Source organism: Arabidopsis lyrata, assembly GCF_000004255.2.
Source record: "Arabidopsis lyrata subsp. lyrata unplaced genomic scaffold ARALYscaffold_4, whole genome shotgun sequence".
Lineage (NCBI taxonomy): Eukaryota > Viridiplantae > Streptophyta > Magnoliopsida > Brassicales > Brassicaceae > Arabidopsis > Arabidopsis lyrata.
The window spans coordinates 13518491-13531769 of NW_003302552.1; the positions used below are offsets into that span (position 1 = coordinate 13518491).

Consider the following 13279-nt stretch of genomic DNA (forward strand, 5'->3'; position numbering starts at 1 on the left):
ATATCTTTATGGTGGTGAATATGGTGGTGAAGAGACTAAAAAAAAGTAAAGTTTTGAATTTGGGTTTTTAACTTTTTATAAATAAATAGAGAGTACAAATGAGAATCTAATATTATTTCAGAGACAAGACTAATAAAAACACACACATTTTTGACAAAGATAGATGTGAGAGATGATGATAAAACCAGAAGAGACTTTGAGTTGTTCTTCTGTTTGAGACCTTCTCTGTCAACAGCTACATGTCTAATGCACTATTTATCAGTACCCTTAACGTCCCAATTGAGCAGTTTCCGTCTCTAGTTCCTCTCGCAAGTAGCTGTAGCAAATTATCAAAATGCCAAAAGCTGAGCCACAAAAGAACATTCAGATCTACACAGATTACAGTAATCAATTCTCAGGGTGATGAACATAAATCTTAGTCTTTGATGATAAATTATAACTAACAAGAACTACACAGAAATGTAAGAGATGAAGAGAAAAAACCTCAAATGATGGGAACTACGAATTTGCCTAGACTTTTTATATCTATTGTATGATACTGAACCTTACAAAATAAGCTACTACTCATTTCTGTGATTACAACACATAAAAAGCAGGATAGCTTAAAGGTTATTTATGTTTTCCATCACAATTTTCTGAAGATAATATATGGACTCCACTAAGAGCTAAATACGGTGTACAAGTTATACCTAAAGCAGAAAATGAAGAACCAGGGCTACCATAACATAAAAAGAAGTTTTTTACCTTTTCGAGAATTGTTAATTTGAAGCATGGTGGTCACTGGATAATGGTTGTCATTGAAAAGGCGACCTCTTTTCTGACGGTTTTAGAATTTGGAATGAGCACATTAAGCTCTCATCAATGCTCATCATTGCGCCAGCGTTGTCAAATTCCCCGCAATAGTTGGGAGCTGAAAATACTGTAACAAGCTGTCTGTCTGCAAAGAACTCATACCCATCTTCAACAACCTAAAATAATAGAGTCAAAACACTCAGATTAAGGTTGCACAGTGTTCATAATAAACTCAATGACAGATATAACTCGAGTAAAAACCTGGTGGGCACGACAGATAAGGTCCATGTCATTTTTTTCCAAAAACTCTGCGACTTTGTCAGCTCCAAAAGTGTATGAAACACCGCGATCGTTCATGCCCCAGCCTTTGACGTCTCCACTAGGATCCGACCACAGTAAATCACATACCAAACCAGAGTCTGGAATATCCATTGGACGTGCAATATTTCTAATCTGGTCCAAACTTGTCAACTCTGGGGAAATCCCACCATGCATACATAGTATTCTGTCATCAATTAAGGCGGCCACAGGAAGACAGTTAAAGCAATCAGTGAATATTTTCCAGAGTCTGACATTGAACCTGCGTTTGCACTCGTCATAAAAACCGTAAATACGATTAATGGATGCAGATTCATGATTCCCTCTCAACAAGAAGAAGTTCTCCGGGTACTTGATTTTGTAAGCTAGGAGAAGGCATATTGTTTCCAAGCTTTGCTTGCCACGGTCAACATAATCACCTAAGAACAAATAATTGGCTTCGGGAGGAAAGCCTCCATACTCAAACAGCCTCAATAGATCTGAATACTGCCCATGAATATCACCTATAAAGTAAAAGACAAAAAATAACCATTACATCTAAGAAAACATGGCATATAAGATACTAGTCAACATTAAGCTTTTGCAGGAAATGTTTTCTCAGACCCAATGAAAACACATAACTTGACTAGTCAACATTAAGATAAAAGAATCAAACCTCATAGAACCAGTCAAAACTCTTAATCCTTAGACTTTTAGTAATAAAAATTCCCACTTTATACCACCCATTCGCTTAATTTCATTGTTCTGAACTCAAAAGACAATCAAAATCTCACATTTCTTCAGTCACTTAATGCTCAAACTTACAACCTAAAGTGTGACCTACCTACAGCTTACAAAGAGCTCATGGATTTTCAAGATAAACATATTTTTAAGAATTCAATTCATTACTACTAAACAAATCTTGATACTTTATCACAACATGCACTAAATTCACCACTACAAAAAAAAAAAAAACCACTATTTTAAAACCAAAGGGAGCAAAAATCTGACCGCAGATCTTGATGGGAGCTTCCAATTCAAGCAGATTGGGTTGTTGAAGAAAGATTTCTTTGGAGACAGCACAAAGCTGACGAATTTCACCTTCACTGAGATGAACTTGTTTCCCCGATCCAGGTCTCGTGTTCCGAAACTCAACCAAACGACGAATGATATCGTCCAGAACACCCGGTTCCATCGCTCGCTTTTGCTCCTGCTCTTGCGCCGGCTTCTCCGCCATCTCCGATCTAATAGAGGTGGAAAACGAACGGAGATTTTCAATCGTGAAGCTTTTTGCTTTGGCGTTGGAGCCGCGAGGAGGAGAGAGACCTGAAGACTGGTGTGCTCTGAGATTAGTCAATTTTGATTGATTGGTTCATTTTTATTTTTAGTTATATTTCTTTGTTTGACAAAAAAGTTATATTTCTTTATTATTACGTAGTGAAATCAACCTAATGGGCCTTGTATATGGGCTTTCTTCTAGAAGATTCCTATATGCAAATTTCCAAACGGTAGAAAACTAGTTTTAGCTAGGCCTGAGATTATTATTCGGTATCCGCGGATATCCGTATCCATAACGGATATCCGGGAAAACGGATACGGATATGGATAATAAAATAACGGATATTCTGGATACGGATACGGATACGGATAATGTTAATTTTAAAAACGGATAACAGATATCCGGTTATTTTGTATTTTTATACGAACTACGGTATTTTTATACGAAAATACGGTATTTTTATACGAAAATATGGTATTTTTATACGAAAATACGGTATTTTATACGAAAATACAGTATTTTTATATGAAAAAATGATTTTTTTTTTTGCATGTCTACGGATATCCGGAATTCCGGATCCGGATACGGATACCAAATTGGCGGATAATACGGATACGGATACGGATACAGATATCCTAAAAAAACCGGATATCCGCTCCGTTTACAGCCCTAGTTCTAGCTTCTATTACGCCACCGCGACCAGTAACAGTGATCAGTAATAACGATTTGTGTAGTAATGATCGGGAATAGCGATCAACGATATGTTTTGTTGTTTGTTTAATAGTCGTCGATAATGATCAGCAACCATTAATAACTATCAATTGTTAATCGTTTTTGTAGTTAAGTGATAGATTAGATAAATCTTAATTAGCGACTAATAAATTAAAACGCTTAAAATTTCAACGATTTAAATTTTGGATTAGCAATTAGTCACTGAAACATATTGTTACCATCAACAACTACGAAACAAACATGATTTATTAGTGTTTGATAGGTGATAGGCTGATAGCTAATAGATTCACTATCTGGTAGATGTCAAATTAACATATATGTGCATGTATGCAATACCATTCTTTTGTTAGAAATCACCAATTCCCGTTCTTACCTGCTAAATGCTAACTAATAACTATGTATTTTGATATATCATTAAAAAAAAAACAGTAAATAAACTTTAGCAAAAAATAAACAAGTAAAAACAACTATATCAACATGGAATAATTACATAACCTAACGATCATAACCTAATTTTAAAATAATATTGGTTTAAGTTCATAATTGATTTATATAATGAAAGAAAACAAAGAGACGAAAAAACAACACGCTAAAGATCCAAGAAAATTAGTTGAATGAATCCTTATTTTGAACAAAGAAGAGTCAGTCCATTTTGTTCGCCTGAAACGCAAACGCCACCTTTGAATGGTAATACAATCATACAAAAACCGGGCTTTGTGGCCTATTGGTAAAGGGGTCACAGCTGTGATTTCCGCCACCAGGGTTCGAGGCACGGTCACTGGCAGGTTTACATAGGGAAATTGCCAGTTTCGTGGGATTAGTCCTTGGGCCTAGGAAGCCTTTGAGAGACCCGCGGTTATTTAAAAAAAAAAAAAAATAAAATACAATCATACAAATCTCATACACAACAAAAGAATCACCAAACAAAATCTTTATATTTATTTCTTTTTCCTACATTCTCCTTATTAAAGAAAAAGATTATTCTTCTTCACCCGTCACAAGCCACAACGACTTATTTTAGATTCCCATACAAAAAAGAAAATTCCACATCTATAAACATCTCCTCCCATATTTGCTGGATCATCCTTAATTGCCTGTGTTCATGTCTTTATATCTCTAACCATAACATAAAAAATAATGAAAAAATTCAAGATTTCTGAAGAAGACAGTTCTGGAATTCATATACGTTTTGCCTCTCCATCTGATTCTCAGGTTTGTTTCTTAACACAATAAATGGGTTTTATTCAAATCTTTAATCATATAAAATCCAAAAGAAAGAAGATCAAAATGTTGTTTTAGCTCTCTAATGAAAGATTTTGTAACGTATAAACAGCTTATGGAATTGGAGCAAATCCGCATTTTGAAACCCGATGATGACGAAGAAATGGAGTCACCATCACCATCAAAAACAGAGGAAATTTTAGGCGTGGTTCCTCTGTCTTGCGCGTTTACGAGACAAGAACATTGCGTTTCCGAGACGAAAGAACGCGAAGAATCGATTAGAAGACTAAGCAGCCTTATCTTTCTTTACCTGATTGTTATGTCTGTACAGATTGTGGGAGGTTTTAAGGCAAATAGTCTTGCGGTTATGACGGATGCTGCGCATTTGTTGTCGGATGTGGCGGGTTTGGGTGTCTCTTTGTTGGCTATCAAGGTCTCGAGCTGGGAAGCTAATCCGAGAAACTCGTTTGGGTTTAAACGGCTTGAAGTTTTAGCGGCGTTCTTGTCTGTTCAGCTTATATGGCTTGTCTCTGGAGTTATAATCCATGAAGCCATTCAAAGACTAGTTAGCAGAAGCAGAGAGGTTAATGGTGAAATCATGTTTGGGATTTCGGCTTTCGGATTTTTCATGAACTTGGTTATGGTCCTTTGGTTAGGACATAACCATAGCCACCACCACCACCACCACCACCATCAACATCATCATCATCAACATCATCACAAGGAGGTGGTGGCTGAAGAGGAGGATGAGGAAATGAATCCTTTAAAAGGTGAGAAATCATCGTCAAAGGAGATGAACATTAACATACAAGGAGCTTATCTTCACGCAATGGCTGATATGATTCAGTCACTTGGTGTTATGATCGGTGGAGGTATCATTTGGGTGAAACCGAAATGGGTTTTGGTTGATTTGATTTGTACTCTTGTTTTCTCTGCTTTTGCTCTTGCTGCTACTTTACCAATGCTCAAGAACATATTTGGAATACTGATGGAACGCGTACCGCGTGATATGGACATAGAGAAGCTCGAAAGAGGACTTAAGCGAATCGATGGAGTTAAGATTGTTTATGATCTCCATGTATGGGAGATAACAGTTGGGAGAATCGTATTATCGTGTCATATCTTACCAGAGCCTGGAGCTAGTCCTAAAGAGATCATTATTGGTGTTAGAAATTTCTGTAGGAAATCTTGTGGGATTTATCATGTAACTGTTCAGGTTGAATCAGAGTAGCTAAAAGCAGAGAGTTTCTTTTGTATTGTTGCTTAAGAACATCTTTTGATAGAACAAGATTAAATTTTCCTATTTGAATATAGAAAACATGTACATAGTCACAGACTTATCTCTGGCCTTCCTCATTCACATCTCAAAATTGCAAATCTTTTAGATTTCAGACAAATCCTAAAGACAAAACACAAGAACTGACAATGACATCTCCATCGACAAAACCAGATACAACAAAAACTGACAATGACATTACAATAAGAAGCTCAGAGTTCCCAACTATTTGTCTGAAATTTGGGAACTGTGAGCTTAATGAACCCACAGGACTTAGTAGTTTAAACAAGAACACATTAATTTCATGCCTTCCTCATTCACATCTCAAGCTCAACACATTCTAATTGCTAAATTTTCAGATTTTCAGAAATTTTTTTAAGATAAGTCCCACACAACACAAGAAATTAAGAAATGACAAAGACATCTCTGATTCACATCTCTTACAGACAATGATACAACAGCTTTCCTCATTCACATTCTAATTACTTAATTCTCAGATTTCAGAAAAATTTCTAAGAAAAGTCTCACACAACAAAAGAACTAACAATGACATCTCCCATCTCTGATTCACATCTCTACATACAATATTTTCCCAACTTTTTGTCTGACATTTGAGAACTTTGACCTTAATGATCCATAGACCATAAGACTTAGCAATTGTAACAAGAACAAAGGGACATGAAACGACACACTAACTCCTCATTCACACCTCAAGTCTCAACACATTCTAATTGCTAAACTTTCAGATTTTCAGACAAATTTCTAAGGGAAGTGTCACAACAACAAAAGAACTGACAAAGACATCTCTGATTCACATCTCTTACAAAAAATTATACAGCAGATCTTCTTCATTCACATTCTAATTGCTAAACTTTCAGATTTCAGACAAATTTCTAAGAAAATATCTCACACACAACAAGAACTTACAATGACATCTCTCTCTTCAGACAATACCATATACAACAAGAAGCTTAAAGTTCCAAACTACTTGTCTGAAATTTGAGACTTGTGAGCTTAATGATCCCATAGGACTTGGCAATTGAAACAAGAACAAAGGGACATGAAGTCCAAATACTAATCTCATTCACATCTCAAGTCTCAACACAATCTTATTGCCAAACTTTCAGATTTTCAGACAAGTTTCTAAGAAAAGTCTCACACAATACAAGAACTAACAACAACATCTCTTATTCACATCTCTTACACACAATAATACAACAACCACACACTTCCCAACTATTTGTCTGAAATATAAGAACTTTCAGCTTAATGATCTCACATAACTTAGCAATTGAAACAAAAGAGACATACTTTGATTATTAGAACTTCTATAATCCTTATCAAGCAGATTTGATATTGAGCTTCTCCATACGAGCTCTGATGTACTGGAGATGCTCATCTTCAGGAGGAATACATTTCTTGATAACATCATTTCCCAACAAATTCTTAACCCATCTATGTATCTCCGGGAACTTCTCCACCGGAACAACCTTAACTCCGACGATCTCCTCCGTCCTCATCAGCCAAAACGCCACCAACGTGGCCACAATATCTACAAACCCCAAACTTCTCCCTCCAAAAAAATCTTTCCCAACAAGCTCTTTCTCCAAAAACATCAACAAATCTCTCGTCGCTTCAACCACCGCATCTCTCTCTTCTCCGATCTTCCCCACCACTTTCATCGCCGTCACATAAATCTGAAACTCCCCAATAACCGGTTTTAAAAACCCGGTTTAAAAATTCAAAACCGGTTTACTGAAATTGAAAATCATACCTGTTCATCAACAAATTTAGCCCAGAATCGAGCCATAGCTTTCTCATACGGATCTTGAGGCAGAATCGGATTGTCTCTCCAAGTCTCATCAATATATTCAAGAATCACAAGTGATTCAGAAATCGGTTTACCAGTATGAACAAGAACCGGAATCATCTTATAAACCGGATTCAATTGAAGCAACAAAGAGCTCTTGTTAGTGATATCTTCCTCTGAGAATTCGTAAGAAACACCTTTAAGCGTAAGAGCAATCTCAATCCTACGACTAAAAGGACTCGCCCACATTCCCAGAAGCTTCACTTCCTCTGAATCTGATCTCTCCGCCATTATTATCACTCTTTTTGCTTTCGTTAGCTTCTTCTTCTTTGACATTTATAAGAAAGAATTGTGACGTCACCCGTGACGAATATAGTTACAATAAAATGCTACTTTGTCCCACATCGGAAGATAGAGATTGAAGTTGAGTTGTTTAAATAGAGAAGACTTTGGTTAAAAACTTTAAGGGGTGTGGGAACCTAGGAGATGAGTCTGCTTATTGATTACTAAACCCTGAACCCTCTCATGTTTAACGATGAGAATTAATATTGGGGGTTTTGGCCGGCGTTTCCCCCGAAAAATAATTAAAAAACGTCGATGATTACATAAGAGACTCGTCTCCAAAATGTAGACCAATAGGTTGGGTTTGGTTCGTAGGTGGTTCTGTTGAAACTAGCTAGTGTCTGCGGTTAACCGTTTCCTCGCCTTACCCTCCCATCCCCAATTTTTTTGTTTTATCTGCTGTTCTTTTTGAGATCAAACTAGTTAACTTTTATTTTGGATATGATGAATAGCAATTCCAATTTTATTAATTTCAAACTAGGTAGTGTAAAATTATTATTAAGTAAATACATTATAGTTTTCGTTATAAAATATTTAAATTACTATCCAAAATCTAAAATATTACGAAACATACCGTATATTTTTTTATTTTATGTAAATCATCGATTTTTTTATTGAAATTGATTTTATCTGTAAAATAATCGAAAACGATATTTCTTTTCTAACTCAAATAACAAACAATCATATACATCTTTTTGAATAATTTATGAAGATGGGTGACCCGTAGTAAACCCCAATTTTTTTTTTTATATTGATTGACAAATAATTCTTCACTTAAAATGGCGAATGAAGATACTTCTAAAACATAGAAAACGAGTCGATGCTTTGCTTGCATGTCATGTTACGTGTCAACATTGAAATAAGAACAAACAATTAGGTTGGGCTTTAAATATATAAAAATGGGCCTTGGCCCGTTGAGTCTTCAATTTCAATTGAATTTGCATAACCAAATTAGTTCCACATGGTAACAAAACTTGTTATATATATATATATATATCTTATATAATATGACAAAGTTTATTCTAAACTTGCTCTAAATTTTTTACATTTAACACTTCAAATGCTTGACATGTGTCATATTTTCCATCTTTTAATTATCCACATTAATATACCATAACTAATTTTTCTTTTTATTTAAATCAATAAATATATCTCCATTACTTTATTTTCCAATATTTTAAGTTTTGATTCTTTTCCTCCATACTTCTTAGAGAAATTGTTAAAAATGCCCCTTTTTCAATACTCCTTTTCAAAAATGCCCCCTTTGAGAGTCCATTTTTAAGTTTGCCCTCTTTTAATTTTTAATGACCATTTACCCTTATTTGAAACAAAATTAGGTCCACAAAATACAAAATATTTTTTGGCGGAAAAAGTGATCCCGCAATTTTCCCGCCAAAACACTTGTAAAAACCTTTAAAATACCTTGTATAAGGTTTTATAAGGTATTTATAACTTGTAAAACCTTATAATTTGTAAAACCTTATAAAATAGCTTGCAAAATCTTATAATATCTTATAAATACCTTATAAATACGTTGTAAAACCTTTTAAAATACATTGTAAAACCTTATAAATACCCTGTAAAAAACCTTTAAAATACTTTGTAAATTTTTCCCTCCAAAAATTTAACGCCAAAAAAATTGCGGAATCACTTTTCCCGCAAAAAAAATATTTTGGCGGGAAAAAATTTTACGGGAAAATTTTACAAGGTATTTTAAAGGTTTTACAAGCTTTTACAAGTGTTTTGGCGGGAAAAATTGCGGGATCACTTTTCCCGCCAAAAAATATTTTGTATTTTGTGGACCTAATTTTGTTATATTTCCTTATATATTTGTGATATCTTTTATTAAAAGAAGGGTAATTTAGTCATTTTGTACATAAAAAGGGATATTTTTAAAAATGGACAGCCAAATGGGGCATTTTTGAAAAGGAGTATTGAAAAATGGGCATTTTTGTGAGTCTCCCAACTTTTTAATACCAATATAATATAGAAAATATAATCTTTATTATTATCAAAGTGTTTAATTATTCATATTAATTTACCACAATAAAACCAAAAATCTTATGTGACACCATTATTGTGGAAAATCAGAAAATGAATTTCTTATAATAATTTACAGTAAAATTATTTTACGTATTTTCAAATTTGTAACCCCCATACTAATAATTATTAAGTTTGAGTTGTTGAACATTTATTTTGATTAATTTATTTTTAATTATAATTTTGAAATTTTATATAAAGAGTAAATTAAATAGTTGAACATAATATTTCAAGAAATTTGACTTATACTGTTTATATAGCCCACAAATTTTTAATACATGAGTGTTAATTTGGTCTATTTTAATTATAATTGGAAAATGGTTATATAAAGTGTAAATTAAATAGTTTAAAATGTTCACTTTCTTTTTATTGGGTTACTTGACAATTCATTTTTACATATATATATATATATATATATATATATATATATATATATTACATCCGAATCCGTTGTAGAAGCGTAGTTCCAACAACATCGTCTCTCAAAAATGAATCAACAACAACCGGAACCGAAACAAAATCATGAAAACCAAGAGGCAAAGAAAACACATAGTTAGCTAACCCGTCGGCAAGACGGTTAGCCTTCCTATACACATGAGTAACCCGGACAATCCAATCCCTTGCAATGAAGCCGTAGCACAAGCGTACCAGGATAGACAACGGATGAGAATCCCCAATCCCTGTCGTAAGAAAACCAACCACCAAACTCGAATCCACTTCCAATACTAACCGTGTAACGCGGTGCTCCCACGCCGTATAAAGCCCATAATACACTCCCCATAGCTCGGCTAGCGGAGCGGAGCATCTCCCAATGTTCAAGGCGAAACCCCCGCACCACTTTCCATCACTATTCCGCAGCACTCCACTCGCCGTGGCTAGCCCCGGATTCCCTTGGGACGCTCTATCAGTGTTCATCTTACTCCACCCATCCTCCGGTGCCACACATCCAATCATCCTCTCCACGTGGGGAACCTGTGAGCTCTTATTCAAGACCTACAAATTCGTATTCGCATTTGTCACCTCCTTTGAAAGATCCTTAATGAATTCACACGGTCCCTGCATTTCCTGCTTTCACCAAACACGTTGTGATGTTGTGATGTTTTCGTTTGATTGGGCCTAAACGCTTTTTCAATTAATAGCATTAAATTGGTTTGTGGTTTTAATAACTTATTAGCAATAACTTTCTTTCTCATGTGACTAATCACACGATTTATAACATATGGTTGACTCACATATGATTGATTAACTACATTAACTATGTAATCTGCACATTTCAAATTAAAATCCCAACTAAATTTTTATTTTACTGAAAAGAAAACATTTATACTTTGAAGTTATCTTTTTCCTAGATTTTTCCTTATTTTATCTTCTCATTCTATAGTTAAAATTAAGTAACATAATTAAAAATTAATTTTTTTACATAATATTAATTTTTTCATTGTTATCAAATTTAATGAAAATCATAAACTACCCAATTAATATAATTTGAGACAGGCAAATACACTTCTACCCAATTAACTTTTTTTATTCTTATAAAACGTAGTCAAAATTACTTAATGACTCTACAATATAAAGAGACATGAACTAACAAAGACTACTAAATGACCAACGTTAATTTTTTCATAGTTATCAAATTTAATGGAAACCATAAACTACCCAATTAATATAATTTGAGACACGCATATACACTTCTCCTCCAACTTTTATAAAACGTAGTCAAAATTATTTAATGACTCAACAATATAAAGAGACATGGACTAAAAAATACTAAATGACCAACTATAATGGACATTAAAATTAGCATTAACTTGGGCATTGAAGTTTCATAATTTCCAATGGTAAACTAAAACTTCCAACACAAAAAGAAACGTCAATCTAACATTAATATACTCCATCTGTTTCATAATAAGTATCATTTAAGGTTTTTGCACACATATTAAGAAAATAATTAAATTTTTCTGTTTTACCCATTATATATATATTTTATTATTTTTTCATTGGTCAATACATTAAATTAGTAGGGACAAAACTGGAAATTAGACCAAACATCTGCATTGAAAACACAAAACGACACTTATTTTTTTTAAAAAAAATCAAAGGCTAAAACGACACTTAATATGAAACGGAGGGAATATTGTACTAATAATCTAATATATATAGACTCAAATTAAAACTTTCAACACAAAAAAACGTCAATCTAACATTAATATATTGTACTAATAATCTAATATACATAGACTCTTACTTACATCTAAGACTCATAATAGCTCTTATATTTTGTTATTTAGTTTTTGTGATTGATTCAAATTGTTAAATGTTTAATGTTTAATATTTTTCTAAAATGGTTACATCAATCTTTAGTTACATGCGTTTTTTTTACCCCAAATAAAATTGAAACAATTCTTATACATCTCCTCAAGAAAGAGATGTTTGTCTCACATCACAAGGTGAAGAAAATTCTATTTTGGAGCATGACTATTATCTATCATGATGTAGTTGAACTAACGAAAGGATTGAGAGGCATCAGATGAACTTTAAATGATTGAATGCATATGGAAAAAGGAGTTCACAATGAAAAGTAAAGTTGGTTGCAAGACAAAGCAAGGATCGGACTAACGAAAAAAAACTAGTGGGACAAAAGGTTCAAATTTTTTTTTTTCATAGATCAATTACAAAGTAGAAAGTTTGAGGAAAATGTTTTGCGTAATCTTGAAGAGTGATGGAGAATTGATGATATGTATGATAATCATCTCTTAGCAATTGGTATTATAACTAAAACGCTAATTTTTAACATACTTCATTCTCTTACTACTATCTTTTTCGGTTCTAAAAATACTATTATCTTTTTTTCATGTTATCGTTGTTGCCAAAAATATATTATTTTGTCATCATTTGAAGACCCTATGTACATCTATCATACATCTAACTATCATTTTTGGGCATTATAATTTGAAGGAGTAAAAACAGTTATATATTGGAGTAGATATTCATCACAAATAGCAAACCATTCTCTATAAATTTTCATATTTGGTTTTAAAGGGAATGACAAGAGTTTGTAAAGCTTAGTAAGTGGTCAACATGATTATTGATGACATTCGTTTTTAGATTCTCAAACTGCATGAAGTATCTTCGATCTCATCAAAAGAATGAACATACATATTTTTTGATTATATATATATATATATATATATATATATATATATTTATTTATTTTTAATAATTTCTTTGCATAATGAAATAGATGGTTAAAATATATTGCCACTTCATATAATTTGATAAGATATATTTTAATAGAACCATATAAAATAGTATATGGTCACGTTACCTCGTGTATTATGTTATATGTCAGACATTGTCGATCTAAATGATGTAAAAACAAAATTCTCATTACTATTTCAAAACTTCTATATTTAAAAAAAATCTCACTTCAAAACCTAAAAAATAAACTATTGAAGACAAAATTCAAAAACCATTTAGGAGATTTTTTCAT

General features: G+C 33.2%; 3 protein-coding genes across 5 annotated transcripts; 1 reads left to right on the forward strand and 2 right to left on the reverse strand.

Annotated features, from left to right (window-relative positions):
* Nucleotides 1-90: 90 nt before the first annotated feature.
* Nucleotides 91-2463, reverse strand: LOC9317108 (serine/threonine-protein phosphatase PP1 isozyme 1). 3 transcript variants are annotated; one of them, XM_021028304.1, is made up of 4 exons: nucleotides 2101-2463; nucleotides 1054-1613; nucleotides 745-968; nucleotides 91-316 (listed from the first exon to the last, which is right to left on the reverse strand). In XM_021028304.1, exons 1-3 carry the CDS (start codon nucleotides 2324-2326, stop codon nucleotides 795-797), a joined length of 960 nt encoding a protein of 319 aa, XP_020883963.1. In that variant the 5' UTR covers nucleotides 2327-2463; the 3' UTR covers nucleotides 91-316; nucleotides 745-794. The 3 variants fall into 3 exon arrangements, with proteins under 3 accessions (XP_020883963.1, XP_020883966.1, XP_020883964.1); XM_021028307.1 differs by having other exon boundaries at nucleotides 91-344; XM_021028305.1 differs by having other exon boundaries at nucleotides 91-369.
* A 1544-nt stretch (nucleotides 2464-4007) lies between these two features.
* Nucleotides 4008-5624, forward strand: LOC9317109 (metal tolerance protein B). The gene is made up of 2 exons (XM_002879168.2): nucleotides 4008-4312; nucleotides 4434-5624. Exons 1-2 carry the CDS (start codon nucleotides 4238-4240, stop codon nucleotides 5550-5552), a joined length of 1194 nt encoding a protein of 397 aa, XP_002879214.1. The 5' UTR covers nucleotides 4008-4237; the 3' UTR covers nucleotides 5553-5624.
* Nucleotides 5625-6660: 1036 nt separating this feature from the next.
* Nucleotides 6661-7749, reverse strand: LOC9315282 (glutathione S-transferase U7). The gene is made up of 2 exons (XM_021029597.1): nucleotides 7372-7749; nucleotides 6661-7294 (listed from the first exon to the last, which is right to left on the reverse strand). Exons 1-2 carry the CDS (start codon nucleotides 7741-7743, stop codon nucleotides 6938-6940), a joined length of 729 nt encoding a protein of 242 aa, XP_020885256.1. The 5' UTR covers nucleotides 7744-7749; the 3' UTR covers nucleotides 6661-6937.
* Nucleotides 7750-13279: the final 5530 nt, after the last annotated feature.

Excerpts from the sequence above, each read along its gene's own strand:
- LOC9315282 (XM_021029597.1), bottom strand. The coding sequence starts at position 7,743 with ATGTCAAAGAAGAAGAAGCTAACGAAAGCAAAAAGAGTGATAATAATG. Across the intron at positions 7,295-7,371 it reads CTAAATTTGTTGATGAACAG|ATTTATGTGACGGCGATGAA; the intron begins GTATGATTTTCA and ends GGGGAGTTTCAG.
- LOC9317108 (XM_021028304.1), bottom strand. The coding sequence starts at position 2,326 with ATGGCGGAGAAGCCGGCGCAAGAGCAGGAGCAAAAGCGAGCGATGGAA. Across the intron at positions 1,614-2,100 it reads AGCTCCCATCAAGATCTGCG|GTGATATTCATGGGCAGTAT; the intron begins GTCAGATTTTTG and ends TTTACTTTATAG. Across the intron at positions 969-1,053 it reads TTATCTGTCGTGCCCACCAG|GTTGTTGAAGATGGGTATGA; the intron begins GTTTTTACTCGA and ends CTATTATTTTAG.
- LOC9317109 (XM_002879168.2), top strand. The coding sequence starts at position 4,238 with ATGAAAAAATTCAAGATTTCTGAAGAAGACAGTTCTGGAATTCATATA. Across the intron at positions 4,313-4,433 it reads CCTCTCCATCTGATTCTCAG|CTTATGGAATTGGAGCAAAT; the intron begins GTTTGTTTCTTA and ends ACGTATAAACAG.